The 18,977-nt window shown below is 41.3% G+C and overlaps 1 protein-coding gene across 1 annotated transcript in view; it reads left to right on the top strand.

The window, feature by feature from the left end:
- The window catches only part of KLHL7 (kelch like family member 7), a 33,004-nt gene that overhangs the window by 8,004 nt on the left and 6,023 nt on the right, over positions 1-18,977 (top strand). The window contains exons 5-8 of the mRNA XM_076331345.1: positions 7,621-7,796; positions 10,524-10,698; positions 12,144-12,286; positions 17,585-17,825. Coding sequence (XP_076187460.1) covers positions 7,621-7,796; positions 10,524-10,698; positions 12,144-12,286; positions 17,585-17,825 — 735 coding nt within the window. The remainder of the gene's footprint in view (positions 1-7,620; positions 7,797-10,523; positions 10,699-12,143; positions 12,287-17,584; positions 17,826-18,977) is intronic.

Raw genomic sequence — 18,977 nt, 5'->3', positions numbered from 1 at the left:
GGTAGAGCATGGAAAACTAAAAAGTCCTTAGCTAGTGTAAGCATTACCTAGCAACAACTAAAACATTGGTGCGTTATCAACTTTGTTCTCATCCTAAATCCAAAACACAGCACTGTACCAGCTACTAGGAAGGAAATTAACTCTGTCCCTGCCGAAACCAGGACAATATCCACCCCTTATTCTATACCATCTACATCATGCTCAAGTCTCATATTTTCCAGTACATTTCCATTAATCACCACCACCCCCTTTTTTTTTATATATATATATATATATATATATATACACACACACACACAGAGATATCATTCCCTTAGTCTGTGGGCCATCCCTCTAAAATGTTCGGTGAGTTCATTCAGTCCATGACTTCGGGCTCCATCTGTCGTAATAATCTTCCAGGGCAGGAAAAATGGAGATGGTATGTGGTGTTGGATTGTTTCATGTTGAAGTCAGTTCTGGTACCATCATCACTGTGCTTTGCTTGGTTTCATTGAAGTTATTCTTCATTAATCTGGGTGATTCTTATTGTAATAACATTAGTATGGCATATAATATCATTAGTATTATTAGTATAACTATAATTAGTACTTAACATCACATAATTCAGATCATTGGCTATTCTCACCCAAAATGAAGTCCCCTTGAGGTACACATCGGACTTCCCCATCCTTCCGCATTATCCACCAAGTGCACCCAGGTCCTTGAGCAAAAGCAATCCCACGGATGGGTTTGCCTTTGCCCGAGGCAGGAATAACCCAAACTGTTTTCCCCAACATATTTTTTATGTGCACTACAGGAACTTTATTCCCATCTACAGTACGTAAAAGTTCTGACTGGGTAGGGCCTGCTCGATTGGCAGATCCCCTAGTGTTGACTAACCAGGTGGCCTTTGCTAAATGCGTATCCCAATGTTTGAATGTCCCGCCACCCATTGCTCTCAGTGTAGTCTTTAACAGTCCATTGTATCGTTCAATTTTCCCGGAGGCTGGTGCATGATAAGGGATGTGATACACCCACTCAATGCCGTGCTCTTTGGCCCAGGTGTCTATGAGGTTGTTTCGGAAATGAGTCCCGTTGTCTGACTCAATTCTTTCTGGGGTGCCATGTCGCCATAGGACTTGCTTTTCAAGGCCCAGGATAGTGTTCCGGGCGGTGGCATGGGGCACGGGATTATGTTTCCAGCCATCCGGTGGTTGCCTCCACCATTGTAAGCACGTGGCGCTTGCCTTGGCGGGTTTGTGGGAGTGTGATATAATCGATCTGCCAGGCCTCCCCATATTTATATTTCAGCCATCGTCCTCCATACCAGAGAGGCTTTAACTGCTTGGCTTGCTTGATTGCAGCGCGTGTTTCGCATTCATGGATAACCTGCGCAATAGTGTCCATGGTCAAGTCCACCCCTCGATCACGAGCCCATCTGTATGTTGCATCTCTTCCTTGGTGACCTGAGGTGTCATGGGCCCACCGAGCTAGAAATAATTCACCCTTATGTTGCCAGTCCAGATCCACCGGAGCCACTTCAATCTTAGCAGCCTGATCCACCTGCTGGTTGTTTTGATGTTCTTCAGTAGCCCGACTCTTAGGTATGTGAGCATCTACGTGACGGACTTTTACAACCAGGTTCTCCACCCGGGCAGCAATATCTTGCCACAATGCGGCAGCCCAGATGGGTTTGCCTCTGCGCTGCCAGTTGCTCTGCTTCCATTGCTGCAAGCACCCCCACGGGGCATTTGCCACCATCCGTGAGTCAGTATAGAGATAGAGCACTGGCCACTTTTCTCGGTCAGCAATGTCTAAAGCCAGCTGGATGGCCTTTACTTTTGCAAATTGGCTCGATTCACCTTCTCCTTCAGCAGTTTCTACAACTTGTCGCATAGGACTCCATACAGCAGCTTTCCACCTCCGATGCTTTCCCACAAGACGACGGGACCCATCAGTGAACAGGGCATATTGCTTCTCATTTTCTGGTAGTTCATTATACATTGGGGCCTCCTCAGCACATGCTTCCTCCTCCTCTGGCGATATTCCAAAATCTTTGCCCTCTGGCCAATCCATGATCACTTCCAGGATTCCTGTGCGACTGGGGTTTCCTATTCGAGCCCGTTGTGTGATTAGTGTGACCCACTTACTCCACGTAGCATCAGTTGCATGATGTGTACAGGGGACCCTCCCTCTGAACATCCAGCCCAGCACCTACAGTCGGGGTGCCAGGAGGAGCTGTGCTTCAGTGCCAATCACTTCCGAAGCAGCTCGAACCCCTTCATATGCTGCTAATATCTCTTTTTCAGTTGGAGTATAGTGGGCCTCGGATCCTCTGTATCCCTGACTCCAAAACCGTAGGGGTCGACCTCGAGTCTCCCCTGGTGCTTTCTGCCAGAGGCTCCAGGTAGGGCCGTTCTCCCCAGCTGTGGTGTAGAGCACATTTTTTACATCTTGTCTTGCCCGGACTGGCCCCAGGGCTACTGCATGAACTATCTCCCGTTTAATTTGTTCAAAAGCTTGTCGTTGCTCAGGGCCCCATTTGAAATCATTCTTCTTTCAGGCCACTTGATAGAGAGGGTTTACAATCAGACTGTAATTTGGAATGTGCATTCTCCAAAAACCCACGACGCCTAAGAAAGCTTGTGTTTCCTTTATGCTAGTTGGTGGAGACATGGCTGTTATTTTGTTGATCACATCCATTGGGATCTGACGACGTCCATCTTGCCATTTTATTCCTAAAAACTGGATCTCCTGTGCAGGTCCCTTGACCTTTGTTTTATGGCAAAACCGGCCTTCAGCAGGATTTGGACTATTTCCTTCCCTTTTTCAAAAACTTCTCCTGCTGTGTTGCCCCACACGATGATGTCATCAATGTATTGCAAGTGTTCTGGAGCCTAACCCTGCTCCAGTGCAGTCTGGATCAGTCCATGGCAAATGGTGGGACTGTGTTTCCACCCCAGGGCAGTCGGTTCCAGGTGTACTGGACGCCCCTCCAAGTGAAAGCAAATTGTGGCCTGCACTCTGCTGCCAAAGGGATTGAGAAAAACGCATTAGCAATATCAATTGTGGCATACCACTTGGCTGCCTTTGACTCCAATTTGTATTGAAGTTCTAGCATGTCTGGCACAGCAGCACTCAGCGGTGGCGTGACTTCATTTAGGCCACGATAGTCTACTGTTAGTCTCCACTCTCCGTTAGATTTCCGCACTGGCCATATGGGACTGTTAAAGGGTGAACGAGTCTTGCTGATCACTCCTTGGTTCTCCAGTTGACGAATTAGCTCATGAATGGGAATCGGGGAGTCTCGTTTGGTGCGATATTGCCGCTGGTGCACTGTGATGGTAGCGATTGGCACTTGTTGGTCTTCGACCTTCAGCAACCCCACAACAGAAGGGTCCTCCGAGAGACCAGGCAAGGTGGACAGCTGTTTAATTTCTTCCGTCTCCAAGGCAGCTATACCAAAAGCCCACCGGTACCCTTTTGGGTCCTTGAAATACCCTCTCCTGAGGTAGTCTATGCCAAGGATGCACGGAGCAACTGGGCCAGTCACAATGGGGTGCTTCTGCCACCCATTCCCAGTTAGACTTACTTCGGCTTCCAATACAGTTAGCTGTTGGGATCCCGCCGTCACCCCAGAAATACAGATGGGTTCTGCCCCTATATAGCTTGATGGCATTAGGGTACACTGTGCACTGGTGTCCCCTAGAGCCTTATACTTCTGTGGGTCTGATGTGCCAGGCCACCGAATCCACACAGTCCAGTAAACCCAGTTTTCCCTTTCCTCCCCCTGGCTGGAGGCAGGGCCCCTCTAATCCTCATCACAGTACTTGTTTCTCATTTCTTGTACATACGAGTCAGAAGTTTCTTCATTAAGATCAGGAGTAAGATCAGCCCTTCTACTCTGTCTGGGGAACTGCCCGCTGGAAACTGGAGCAGCAATTTTCCTGGAAGAACCTCTTTCTGTGATTATTTTCCCTTGCAATTCACGTACCCGTGCCCCTAGGGCTGCAGTAGGTTTTCCATCCCACTTCCTCATGTCCTCTACGTGGTCACGCAGGTAAAACCATAGGGTGCCCCGCGGTGTGTACCCTTTATATTCTCTCTCTCGAGCAAAAGAACACTGACTCCTAATAGCCGAGATACTGGTCTGTACAGGTGAGGAGTAGGACCTATCCTCTCTGAGTTGCTGGATCTCCCGGGACAGTTTCTCCACAGCCGAGACGAGGGAGGAAGAGAGACTTTCCTCATATTGCCAGAGTTGACCAGCCAATTCATCCACTGTTTGTTCCTCTCCATCTTTGCAGGTCATTGCTGCCAATGAATTGGCGTATGACGATGGTGAGCTCCTTATAAACTTCCGCCACATGGGTCGTGTGCACTTGACTTCATCTGGATCTTTGGATAGCTGTTCATTGTTCAGGTCATCATAAATCACCTCCAGCACAGCTAATTCTCTCAGAAACTGGATACCCTTCTCCATGGTGGTCCACTTGCTTGGACGACATATGACATCTTCCTTAAAGGGATACCTTTCCTTCACGCTTGACAAGAGTCGCCTCCAAAGGCTGAGAACTCGTGTCCCTTTTCCAGTCGCTTTGTCAATGCCCCGTTCCCTAGAAAGGGATCCCAGCTGCTTGGCTTCCCTAACTTCTAATTCTAGGCTACTGGCTCCATTATCCCAGCATCGGAGCAGCCAGGTGACAATATGTTCACCTGGACGACGGCTGAAATCTTTTCGTATATCTCGCAGCTCACTCAGGGATAGAGATCGGGTGGTCACTGCCTCGTTTATGAGTTCTTCCTCTTCTTCCTCCCTGATCAGTGGCTGGCTCTCCTCCTGCTGTTCTCGTGATGGCCCTTCTCTAGGGTCATCTGTCTCGTACACTTCTTCCTCCAGCCCCCTTTTAGAAGAAGTTTCTTCCTCCCTTACTAAACGAGCCGACTTCCGCTTCCAAAATTTCTTCTTGTGTACAGGGGCGACTGATACCGGCACAGGCTGGTTCTTTGGTTCAGCCGCGGGGCCTGTCGCCAGGGTCGGGGTGGCCGCGGGGCATGTCGTTTTACCATCAGATCCAGAGACCTTCTCTTCCCTTTGAGGGTACTGAATGGTGTTGAACAGGGCTCGGTAGGCATGGGCCAGGCCCCAGCACGTTGCAATGATCTGCATCTCTCTGGAGTTGCCAGGGTGACAGCATACTTTGTCCAAATGTTCTACTAACTTTTCAAGATTCTGCACTTGCTCAGGGGTGAAGTTCCAAAACACTGTGGGTGCCCATTGGCCTAGGTACTTGCCCATCTTGTCCCACACACCCTGCCACTCATAACTATTCAGCCTTGGGGCAGGTCTCTGGATGATATTCTTAAATTGCTTACCAACTTTAGACAAAACCGAAACAATATTCCAAAGAAGTACCAATAGAAGTAACTACCCAAGGATGTTCAAAATACTGAAAAGTTACTGTAATGAAGGAGGAAACATCATAGAAGAAGGTAGTGACACTGCCATTCTGTATTTCCTCCGTAAAAAAACTCTCAGAAAAGTCACTGCAATTGCTAGTTGTCTCCACGAAATGGTCTCCGTGGTACAGTAACGGCTTCATTGTGAAACTTACATACCACACTAAGGTCAAGGTCAATGTTCTAAAAACAAACCTCACAAGCGAGACATCACTAATCACTGCAGACCACAGCAAACTGCAAAAACCAACACCAATCTTTAGCATGTACAGCAAAAAAAGGAGCATGATGCAGATTACACAAATCAATATCGAGAACAGAGAAACCAACATTGTGACCCACAACTATTAACAGCTATAAGTTCCTTAATACACTCCAGTTAATCTGTTATTATCTCAACCCTTCATGCCCCACGTTGGGCGCCAGAAAAGGACTGTCATGGTTTAACCTCAGTTGGCAACTGAGCACCACGCAGCCGCTCGCTCACTCCTCGCCCCCCCCCCCCCCCCCCCCCCCCGGTGGGATGGGGGAGAGAATTAGAAGAGCACAAGTGAGAAAAACTCGTGAGTTGAGATAAAAAGTTTAATAGTTGAAATAAAATTATAATAATAATATTATAATAATAATACGCAAAGCAAGTGATGCACAGTACAATTGCTCACCACCCGCCGACCGATGCCCAGCCAGTCCCCGAGCAGCGGCCCCCCTGGCCAGCTTTCCCCAGTTTATGTACTGAGCATGACGTCACATGGTATGGAATGTCCCTTTGGCCGGTTTGGCTGTGCCCCCTCCCAGCTTCTTGTGCACCTGCAGCCTTCTCAGTCGGTAGAGCATGGAAAACTAAAAAGTCCTTGGCTAGTGTAAGCATTACCTAGCAACAACTAAAACATCGGTGCGTTATCAACTTTGTTCTCATCCTAAATCCAAAACACAGCACTGTACCAGCTACTAGGAAGGAAATTAACTCTGTCCCTGCCAAAAATCAGGACAAGAGGATTATAATATCAATAGAAATATTTTGCAGAGTATCTGGATTATAATGATTCAGCTGACACTTCAGTGCAGTACAGCTGTGGCTCTGAAACAACTACTGGAAGAAAGACACTACCTTCTAAGGAAAATGCCACTTAGGCTTGCTTTGAGGCATATTCCCTCCTCTGGCTTTTGTTAACTAGAAAATTAATCGTGGTCTCTAACACTTGCATACTTTGTTGCCAATTTATAGCAAAAAGGGAGATAAAGATTAAATCAATTTTCCCTCAAGGCATTGTTTACAAGTTGAAATGTGTTCTGTGCAGACTCATAGGCAAGTCCGTAGTTCATTTTAAAAAAAAAAAGTGTATTTGAAAGAAATCATGGCTTATTTTGAATCTCCTGAAATGTTGTCAAGACGTCATATACTTGGATTTTATCTTTCTAGTTTGCTTTTTTGCTACTTAGAGCACCTCAGGCCAGTTGCAGCACATGGGTTGGTGAGTTGCTTGTACCCCACTTGCCATCTCCTCCATGGAAGGAGGAGAAGACTGTAGCATGATGAGCAAAAGTTGCTGCTGAAAAGCTCTGTGCTTACCTGGTTTCTAATGGGAAGGTTGGAAACGGTACTTCTTGGTATAAATAGCAACTGCTACTTTTATGCCAACCTTCTGCCCTTGCAGCAGCATCAACTTGACTTTTTTTGTGTTGGTCTGCAGCTGACTGTGCTACCTGTATAGAAAAGCGCCAGTTCACTGTGATTCTTGAAGGAAATTGGGCTTGGTTGGTGACTGCTGCTGCACGAGCAGGTTGGGGAGGTCATAAAACCTGGATCCAGTTTCTCAAGCTGTTCTGGTTAGACTTCGTTGTTGTGATATGGCTCAGACCTAGTTAAGGTACTGTTACCTGCTTTGTAATGGGAAAAGAAACAGTGAGGAAGTAGTGCTGGAGAGATAGTTAATAGAGCAAGCGCTGCAGGTCTGACTCTCCAATTAGTTTGGTAGTGATAGGGATCAGAAGCTTGTGCTTATCTTAGTTTGTCTGGAGTTGCAGATGAGTTATGACAGCATTTGTTTTAAGGGGAAAAAAAAAAGCATGGTAATAAATATTAAACTGGGGTTGCAAGTATCACTGAAATGACGGTAATTTTATTCTATTTTAATGCAGTTCAAGTTTGGAAAGGTTTTTTTCTTACTTTTTCCTTCATAGGTATAAGTGTTTTAGCAGAATGCCTAGACTGTCCAGAACTGAAAGCCACTGCAGATGACTTTATCCATCAGCATTTCACTGAAGTTTACAAGACAGATGAGTTTCTTCAGCTTGATGTTAAGCGTGTGACACATCTCTTGAACCAAGATACATTGACAGTGAGGGCAGAAGACCAGGTGAGATCCTTGTGTCATACCAGCTAAGAGCATTGAACTTCACTATCTTTTTTTTTAATCAAGAACTGGTTTAAAGTATCTCACTTCTGATGTTCCTACAGTGTATGATGCACATAGTGCTTGCTAAATTGTAGAATAAAAAGTGCATCCTGGCTTGGTCAAAACCAAATATTAATGAATATCGACTCTTCAAGTGTGGTTATTATATGTGTTGTTTCAGCAAACTAGGAAGAAAGAAGTCATAAAGGGAGTAAGCAAAACAGTTTCCTTTATCGAGAATAGCTGTAGGGCTTCTGGTTCCATAGTACGTGAGCCGAATTAAGTTTGATGTATTATAGTAGTTGCTCCTAGATTGGGGTTCACGTGCTATTGGTGAAAGTGAACTACTTCAAAGTGATAAGCAAACTGCACCTTAATGGCTGCGTGTCTCTACCCGAGTATGGTCTCAGCCCATTTCAGAGAGGAGTTGCTTCTGATGGAAACGTATGCATACACAAGTTAAGCTTGGGGAACTAAGGGACTTGAAAGCAAGATGAACAAAACACTGAAAGCTAGATGCATTGACAGTGATTGATTGGTGGAAGGCCCTTATTTAGGGAGTGGGCACAAAAAAATTTAGGTGGCTGAAAGGAGCCTGGAGTTTCACTCAATTAAAAGTTGTAACCTGTGGTAAAAATTTCATTCACAGCTGTCCCATTTGGAAAGCTTGATTCAGCTTAGCACAGCCCTGAATGCTTGTTCACCAGCTTGTTCTTCCTACTGCAGGAAAATAGGAAGAATATAGGTGTGTCTGCACTGCAGCCCAAAGAGGTGATTGCAGGATGGTTGTAGCTGCTGGGTATTTCTTGTAGCTTCTCAGTCAAATCCATTGAAACCATACTGAAATCTTGCCTTTGCTGTTCTGGTGCTTGAACTAGGTAATTTAAGTTTGTTTGGGTATGTCATCCTGAGTTGAGTCATACTTTGAAGTGCAGCAGAGGGATCTCGTAGTCAAGATGGTACGTGTATCCACTTAAATAGCAATCGATGTTTTCCTGACTCTGAAGTTTAGCTTACATTGAAGAAAATGCATTAATTCTATGAATCTCTTGCAGTAAAAAGCTTCAATGAAAGTAAGAATTACTAAGAGTGGGGGATAATATCAGGTGACTAGAATACAACAGTTGGCTAGTTTTAAGTATGAATATGAGTTATGTCACAGTTCAACATTCTTGTCATGTGCTGGGAAAAGTTCAGGTCACAGGGTAACATTCTCAATGCTGGAAGCGTTGTTTAGCTTGCAGCCACAATGACACATTCTTGAAGTTCTGTTGGTAAGGTAGGATGGCATGCTTTAACTTGGCAGCAGTGGTAGAAATCTTGTGTAGGCAGCATGGCATCATTAAAATTCCTTTAGGAAAGTGGCAGTGTGCAGTATGAAACTGCGGAAGTTTGCCAGTGATACTAAAGGAATCTTATTTCTCAGGAGTACTCCTAGAAAGTTGACATTATACTCAACTTTTGCATTGGTGTAAAGCATATTTACATTTAGCAAAAAAGGAAGGTAACTTTAATTACTGGTTGTCCTGTTTCTCCTGTATGCAAGTAATGTTTCTGTTGATGAGGGGATACAATGCTCCTGTCCCAGTCATTCTGTTGAATTTCCTTAGCTGATGGAATTGAGCCTTAATTTTTTTTTTTTTTTTTTTTTTTAATTTCTTTACTCTCCTTTGCTCCCTGGTCATTTTGCAGGATTATAGCTGAGGTGGTTTAGCAGTCCTTCTGAATAACTGCCATTAAATGTCTTTCCACATTATATCTCAGTCACTCACTGCTGATCAGTTTCAGCTACAGGAGGGGGTATTGACTGTGCTATCACTTGTAATGAAGTTAGTGCTGACTCTGAAGTGGCAGCACAGTAGATAAACTTGCTGTGTCTGAGAGCAGCATTGAAGTATCTTAATACATAGGTAACATTGGATTTTCATTTCATTCCTTCCTGACCCAGAGGACAATCATAAATAGAGCAGATTTCTTAGTTACCTTCCCTGTTCTGTCCTCCCTGCCCCCTAAGAAAACCCATTATCTTTTCCTGTAAAGAGGGAATAGAGAGGAGGCTCTCTGAATGGTAAATTTACGGCAGCCTGCAGCTAAAAACTTTAATTTAAATGGTCCCCTAAGACACAACAGTAGCAATATATTTGGATCCCCAACAGTATGATTTGGTAACAGAAGCAGATTGTCAGCTCAGGAGACTGTATCAAGTAGAAGCTGTTTCAGCATTTCTGGTGAAGTATTACCTGTGTTTGTGATACAGAACTCGAAGCATATTAGTTTTAACCTGGTACAGGGGTTACCTCTATTAATGTGAACTGCAGATTCATGCTTCCCCTTTGAAGGGAAAGGGGGTTGGGGGGGGGGGAGGCTAAATGGCAGAAGTAGTGGTTTGATTTTTTTTTTTTTTTTTTAAGTTTGTAGATGGGTTTTATTCTGTGGTTGTGTGTTTGTTTTCATGTCTGAGCATTGTCTTTTTTGGTGTTTGGTTGGTTGTTTTGTTGTGGTGTTTTTTGGGGTTTTTGTTTTGTTCTGTTTTTTTGGAAGATGGTGATGGATCCCCACATACTAAACTGTTAGTATAAGTTAACCTCCAACAGGCAGAAGAATGAATTTGGAGCATTAAGCTTTCGTTATTTGCCTTACTGTGTGGTGATGTACCTTATCCTTTTCTTTCCTTCTCTCTTATTTAAGGTTTATGATGCAGCAGTCAGATGGCTGAAGTATGATGAGCCAAATCGCCAGCCGTACATGGTTGATATTCTTGCTAAAGTCCGATTTCCTCTTATATCAAAGAACTTCTTAAGTAAAACAGTTCAGGCTGAACCACTTATTCAGGATAACCCAGAATGCCTTAAAATGGTGATCAGTAAGTTGACCTCTAGCAGAAATCTTTAATGTTCTGTATAATTAAAAAAATGCTGAGGAATTTTTGAAAATTGTTTGCTTTAAAATGCTCTGACAACATTTTCACAGTAAATTCATCTGACTGTATTCCCCTTAGGATGCTGCGTTTAGCTGAAGTTGGATTAGCAGATTATCATGTAAATAAACCCCAGCTTATGTAACAGAGTGTGACTTTCATTTCTTTTCTCCTAGCAAATACGTGAACTCCATGATAAGTAATGGAATGGAGATTTTATCAATGAGTCATTAGGGTAATTGGAAGTGTTAGTGTGCCTTTGGGACAGGCTAGTAACTTCAATATTGTTCATGTTCATAGGTGATTTAATAAAAGAAATATTTTATGTAAAATTTTGAAAATTATAAAGCTTCCCTAAGCAAATTAGAATGTTAAGCATATGTTGCGCTATTTTCATCTCTAATATATACTGACCGTTGAGCCTACAGACAGTTGAATTCTCAAGGTGCAGATGAGATAGGGAACAAGCTTCACTTTTGTTTTTAGACACCATTTGTGAAATTTTATCATGTAAGAAAGAAAAGCCTAGATGTTGATGAATATTCTGGAAGGAAATTTTTTAATTTTGGTAGTGGTTAACTAGTTGGCTTCATTTTAGTGTAGATGTAAAAAACCGTATGCAACTGTGTTCCTTCAGTCAAAGAGCAAGATTCAAATTAACCTATATATTGGTAAGTATTTGCTGACCATCGACATCTCAGTCATACTTGTGTGACACGGAGTTGGGTGCATTGTTTAAGAAATAAGGATTTTTGCCTGGCTTTAGTGGCTTGTAATGTCACTAATATTTTTGCGTTCTTTGGAATGTTTCTTAGGAGAATGCTTATTTTCTTATACCAATCGTAACTAATATTTTGCATTGTCAAGCTAAGAACAAAAGTGAGGGGTTTTCATGAGGTACAATATGCTAGAGATGCCTTCCTTATTAATCAGAAATTGGGGGGTGGTATGACAGGCATGGTTGACTCCTCATTGCATTCAAGTCCCTTCTTTTAATGTTAGTATTGTCCTCTTTAGGCTCCAAGTTCTGCCGGTCCTTTTCTTTGGGTTTGCTTCCTTTTGACTGTTCCAGTGCAACAAACTTAGTTGCTTGTTAATATTGGCTAAATGAGATGATCGATAAATTGGTATATAACGCAAGTCCATATCCATGTCCTGTTTTCAAATGGAGCAGGCAATTTGAAATAGGGTATAAATCTGGATGTATGCTCCCATCCTCGTGTGCTGCTGTGCATTCTTCCCTTTTAAGTCAAAGCTGTATAGGTGTAATGTAGAAACTTGGTTTCGCCTGTTTCCCTTCCTTCCCTCTCTCCCCCCATCCTTGCCTCTGAAACATCCCTTTCCATGTATGAGCTACACTGGATCTGCAACAGTTGTTGTCTTCCTTTCAGGTGGGATGCGATACCATCTACTTTCCCCAGAAGACAGAGAAGAGTTAGTGGAAGGTACACGGCCAAGAAGAAAAAAACATGATTATCGCATTGCTTTGTTTGGAGGCTCACAGCCCCAGTCCTGCAGATATTTTAATCCAAAGGTAATCGTTACCTCAGAATGCATTAAGATTCACTGTTTGTAATTTTACGTGTTTTATTTGCTGATGATATTAACTAAGACAAAATGATCTACAAAACAGTATTAGGAAGGATGTATTCCCTGCCTCTTGGGTATACAGTTGGAAGAGTATGGTTAATTAGGTATTTTCAAATCTGTGTACCTAGTTGTAATACTTCATTTTGAATAGAATGATTATGTGTTTGCTTATTGGCAATATTAGATATGGAGTTCTGATAAATCCATCTGAGCTGAGAATTGATTGGTATGTGCATCCCACAGCTGGAAATAAATAAAAGGTCACTGAAACATCAAGCAATCTGTTAGGAATATATGAAAGTCTGTATGCATGTGCATGCACATATGTGTTCAGAGAATAACTCAAAGCAATTTCTTTTTAGCACAAGTTAAATTATCGGCTCATATGTTAGTGTAGAACACAGTTTTAGAGTGCAAGGTGGTTTTTCAGTGCATTTATAATAAATATGTAACCACTTCTAAATCCCAATGGTTCACAATTTTGTTTGTTCTTAAGAGTAAGTAAGGAGAAGAATTGGGAGCCAAGTATTACACAGGTGGAAAAGAGTGAGTTTCTACAACAAAAAACTTAAGAGATGGCCAATTTAGAGCAAGCAAGCAAGCTTTGCCTGAAATTTGTTTCCATGTTTCCTGAATAAAATCAAGCCACAGGAATGGTGTATATTTCAGCTATGCAGACTAGATGAGAGATGGTCTAGAAACATCAGCTGCATGCAGAAGGATTATCTATACTCTGTTTTACCAGGCAAGCACATGCAGTAATACAGAAAAAAAGTTGCTACATAAACATCAGGGCTCTCTAAGTTACGAGATTACATACATGTAATATTTTGTTGCAGAAATTCTGGTTGTTCTAACTTAGCATATTAAATGCTTGTTATAATTTCAGAGTTGTGTGTTATCTGTGTGAACTTTATAGTCAATGTGAGCCCTGTCAAATCTAATTCAGAATGAATGAGCCCTTGGGATGTGTTTTGAACTCATCATTCACATTCCCTTATGTAAGATAAAATTGAAGCCACCTTCTTTGAGCACCACTCAGGTCTGGGGGGGAAAAACCTACCAGCTTTGCTGACTTAGTTTGCGAGATATTTAATATGTATTTTTATTGGGAATTCCAAATTCCTAAATAATGACCACCTTTTTCCTTCATACACATACTCAAGTAAGATAAGGAGTACTCCAGCTGGGGGCAAGGAGGTGAGGGGAACAGAGCAGATAATTCTTTCCTTTCCAAGGTCTGAGTTGGGGAAGCCTTTGATCAGGGCATTCATCCTTTTCAAACAGTTACTTGGTTTTTGGCATTTTAACAAGTTGTAATTTACCCAGTATGCTCTGACCTTTCTTTTATTAAAAGGCAATCAGATGAAAGTTTCTTTCTCTTAATCTTCAATTACTTATGTTGGAACAAAGCTAATTTTAGGCAGGATGGAAACTAGCTTTGAGACTTATTGTCCCAGTCATTAATTGGCAATGGTATTACTATCAGCATAGCGTGCATGTGGTCTCTTTACCAACTTTACCTAACTGATAGGTTAAATTCCACAAGTGCCTAATGTCAGTGGTGGTCAGAACTCCAAAGATGGGGGTTGTTGCTTCATCGCTCTTTATAAACTAATATAACCCCCCACAGTTGTCACCATGTATTTTCTGAAAACTTAATCTTGTTTGAAAAATGATAATCTCAGTGCATGCTGAGTGGGAGTGACAGGCAAAGACTTACAGCTAAAAGGAAAATTATGTATGTAGTTAGGTGATCTTCAGTCAGACCTAAACTATAATATTACAGAGAGATCTGTTCTGTGGACAAAAAGTCTTATCTATATAAGTCTACATAAAGCATAGGATAAAATAGCTTATTTTTTTCATAGACTATTTGTCCAGGCATAACACCAAAAAAGAATTGTGTTTGGAAGAAATTTTGCAGAACTGCCTCTTGATCAAGCTTTATGGCCTTGCATGTGGTTTAAGGGGGGGGCGGGGCAGGGAAGGAAAAGGAAAAAAGTGGGTAATCGGAGATCTTGATTCTAACAAGCATGTCTTCCTTGAATGTTTTCCTAGTGCTTATATGCTTTCTTGGGTATTCTTAGCTAGCCTGTCATGTCTTGTTGAATAGCTTTTACTTACTTCGTTTCCAACTCTAAGCTATTTAAAGGTCATTTTCTGGATGTTTTGCTTGATGAGTATCTGAGTTTGATCTTTAATTAACTGTGACAGTAGCTTCTTAAATTCAACAAACCAAGGATCCAGAACCCCTGTTGAATTAGCATCGTGTGCATGCAAAATAAGTGTGGGATGTAAGGCTCCAATGCTGCAAAGATTATATTGCATTTAACTCACTTTAATTAGTCTCATCAAAAGATGATGGGAGTGTCACAGAGCAGAGAATTAAGGTTGCGTATGTACTTTTGCAAGGTTAGGACCTTGGGAAAGAAAATTTTGTCTGTTGAACTGATTGAATAGTGACCTAGTCCTTTCACTTTTGATTTTAATTAAATTCAGTAATTTAATTGAATTCTCATGTCAGCTAAAGAAACAGTTCAAAACAAAGGTTATGTTTTTCCTGAAAATATTTTCTCAGTTGTGATATAAATGTCAATAATTCTAACACTATAAAACTAGTGCAAAAAATTTTAATTTTCACTGATTGCTTTGCACACAAAATTAGTCTCTAATGCTGATCTTCATTTCCTTGTTGTCAAAAAGGGTTCCTTAAATAAGAATGGATTGGATACTGTGTGTTATTTGTTGAGACTGTTAGCAGTATTACTTTAAGTCTCTATTTGTTGTCTTTGTTGCACTGTAACTGATATTTCTATTGATGCATGTACTTCATCAAGAGAGCGAAATGATGCAACAGGACAGATGCAGACGGGCATAAAACTTGTGGAGCAATCTGGCACTATTTTGAGTAGAGATGTTTGCTTTCAGAATACTACTAGAAATCCTAGATGTCCTATTAACAGTGGTGGGAAGCATTTTCTTGTTGAATTTTCCACAGAATATTTAAAAAAGGCTTTTTTTTTTTGTCCAGGTTGGGAATAAAATACATTTTGTTTTGTTTTATGAATTCTTGATAAAAATTTACACATGACTTTATGGGATTTTGAGGCAGCAATATGCTTATTGTTTTGAAATTGCTGTCTCTAGTGATCAGAAATGGCTGGAAGTTTTAACTTTTTAACAGTGCAAAATCCAGCAATGACAAGTAAAAAGTAACATGCCCGGCAACGCTATTTCTTGATGATTAAGGGAACCAGTATACCTTTTATGAGGAGATAGAGCTGTAGTCAATAAGCTATTAATGGGGAGGTTGTCCATATTAGGCATGTCTGCTGTTTTCCCTGACAAACTTGGAAGAGGATGTATCAACTGAAAATGAGGGAAAAGTCTTAAACAAAAGGAGGTGCTTCTTCACATGGCCCGTAATTACATGTGCCATTCTTGTCACAGGGTCTTGTGGCTGCTAGTTCAGATAGTAGTTTTAATAAGTGATTAAATAAGTTCCTGAAGGCGAAAAAAGCCTTTCAAAAACTACTAAATACAAAGGTACAGCTTCTGCCTCTGGTGTCCTGCATCACAATTTGTTGAAAACAAAGATCAGCAGGGAAAATGTCACCATATACCTATCTTGGTCTTTCTTTCCCTACTCAGCCCCCCAAAGATGAGGCTTGCCACTGCCCAGGGCTGTGTGGATCTTCACTGTGGCATAAAGCAACTCTTGTGCATAATTCTTAAATGCGTAAAATGCATAAATTTAAATCAGTTCTACGTGGTGCAGGTTAACGCTGAAGAGCATTACAAGAGAATGACCTAAACTGCCTCCTGCTGAAAGAGGAGGATACTGCTGAGTATGCTCAGGTTATGGCTTTTCATTTGATAAAGGTGTGGATGAAATGGTAGCTATGAACTGAAGCCATAAAAGTGGGTCAGATCACAGCCCTTTGTAACAGTAAAGGAAAAAAACAGGATTTTTTGTAAAATTGCCGGAAGTTTGAACTAGAAAATATGTTGATCTTGCACAATGCACTAAGACATTTTCTTAAGATTTATGCAGCTATTTATTTTGCCATGCTGTAGTATGGCTTTCCTTTCTAGGATGCCCCAGGACCTGTTTCTCACCATAAAGGGCCACATGCACCTGCCAGCTCTTCTTGATATGGGGGATGCTACAAGAAAAGATTGTAAGATGTTTTGGACTATAACATGCTCTGCCTCTCTTTCTTTGAACCCCCATGTAGGAGTCGCTGTTCTTCCTCATTGACCAAGGTGTTTGAAGTATGTCCTTGCTAAGAAAATGTAATGATGTAATGTCTTGTGTGAACCATTACAATGAAGGTCATTCAGCAGGTTGAGCTAGACCATCCTGAGGCAGCACAGATAAGAGTTAAGGTCCCATACTTTCCTGTTCAGTATAGGACACAAGCTATGCTCATGGAATATGTGAGATGCTATTACTCAAGAAGTGTTTCTTGTGCTGTATGCTATCCTGGTCTGCCATCAGTTGCTGAGTTTGGTGTTCTCAAGGCTTTGGGTAGTGTTACTGCCCATATTTGATACTCGCTGATTTTGCCAATCCATGCAAAATCAGTTTCTAGGCAACATGACTGCTAGTATTTGTGATGGAGCATTACCCTATTTCTCATGCTATCAATTGTGGATAGCTATAGATCATTTGTGTTCTGTAAATTCTGTAAATAAGCTTCTAGTTGTCATGGTAATAAAGTATGTATCAGAGCTTTTTAACTGAGTTGCTTGTCAATTTGGATATTATCTTCTCCTTTTCCATCGCCTTTGTTTGGTACATTGTGTATTTTTTTTTTTTTAGAAAGAATCTGTTACTATATGTAAGATGTCTTTTTCCATTCCTATAAAAGAAAATGCAATCCTACTTTATTGATCACATGTATTGTTTCTGACATGATAGCAGCAGGAGGTCAATTCTGTTGGAAAAAAAAAATATCTGTTTTTCAGGAAAGCTGTACTGGGTGCACACAGGGAATGAGGAAATAGAAATTCATAATGTCATGGTTCATTGCAGCTAACTATGTCTGTGTCTAAGAGAATTTTTCAAGAGTACGCCTGAGGAGTATTCTTCAATAAACAGTATTCATGTTTGTTTTGAAAAGGAACTTTAAAACTGACCATATCTAAATCTCTATGAAAAGCTCTGTTTGAAAAACACTCGCTGTGCAGGTAAGTGTTATAATCTATTAGACATTACCTGTTCTTTGTAATGCAGGATTACAGCTGGACAGACATCCGATGTCCCTTTGAAAAGCGCAGGGATGCAGCTTGTGTCTTCTGGGACAACGTAGTTTATATTTTGGGTGGTTCCCAGCTCTTCCCTATAAAGCGAATGGACTGCTACAATGTGGTGAAGGATAGCTGGTATTCCAAGCTAGGACCTCCAACACCTCGAGATAGCCTTGCAGCCTGTGCTGCTGAGGGCAAAATTTATACATCTGGTGGTTCAGAAGTGGGTAAGACACTAAAAATCTTTAAAACAAACCAAAAAAAAGCACAAACAAACATACCTGGAAATTTTTCTGGTTTTTGCATGACTCTGTTGAAAAGAAACTGCACGTTGCCATGTTAGCCTAATGAGTTTATTTTCCCATATTTAGGATTTTATCCTCCCCACAATCCAACAATCTGTTGTGTTTTTAAAATGGTTTCACTGATTGAAATGACGAATATTTACATTGACTAGAGTATAACGTACACTGCAACTCTTAAGAGTTAACTAGGGACAAGCAAATCTATTTTGCGAGTCCCGCTCTGCTCTTAGCTAGCTTCTATAAATCACAGAACTCAGTGTGGTTTAAAATTTTCTGCGATGCATGGCCATAATAGCTGTGTTTTGACAATGGCATTCCTTGTATATGACATGTTGGGCCTAATGAGGTTTTTTTAAGGGGGAAAAAAAAAGGGTGAAAAAAAGCTTTTGAAACTATTGCTTTTGGTGGTGAAATCATACCTGGCCCTGTGAAAGAATTTGTCCAATTTTTCTGTCAAATGACAGAAGTTATCTTCTGTTAGTTTGTTATTCTGTTGGTTTGCTTCAGTAAACTACTTTCTTTAGATGTTATTACTTATCATCGTAAAAAAAATTAAGACCTTTGGGGTTTCTCTCCCCAAGAAACCTAGTGGGTGACATGTGTTACAGCAACATTTTAAAACTTATTTTTTCTAAATCCAATACATCGTCAGCAAACCAAAAGTTGGAATGTAGGTATGCTATATCCATAAAAAATATAGAGCTTTAAAAAAAGCTGTGTTCTGGGAAAAAGAAAAAAAAGAAAGGGGGAAAAGAAAAAGAAAACCCTAGAGCCAGAGAGAAATTTTCTAGTAGATCCTTTTGAGTTCTGCCTTGCTGCAGAGGGAGGTGAGCAGAGAAAAAAAGGTCATAATCGGTGCTTAACATTGATAAGTCACTTAATGGGAAGTTGTGACATTTAGGTAATGTTACCTGACTTCTGAAATATTTTAAGAGGTCTAATGTAGCAGCAGATTAGGCAGTTCCTAGCCGCCACCTAGTGTGGTAAATGTGAAATAGCACCTTTCCCATTACTTGAAATAGGCTTAACTAAGGCTGCATTGGGAAACTTGGAACATCTCGCAAATCTTCCTAG

This window comes from Aptenodytes patagonicus, chromosome 2 (genome assembly GCF_965638725.1).
Source record: "Aptenodytes patagonicus chromosome 2, bAptPat1.pri.cur, whole genome shotgun sequence".
Taxonomy (NCBI): domain Eukaryota; kingdom Metazoa; phylum Chordata; class Aves; order Sphenisciformes; family Spheniscidae; genus Aptenodytes; species Aptenodytes patagonicus.
The sequence above is the reverse complement of the archived record's forward strand: the minus strand, read 5'-3'. Positions and strand labels throughout refer to the sequence as shown.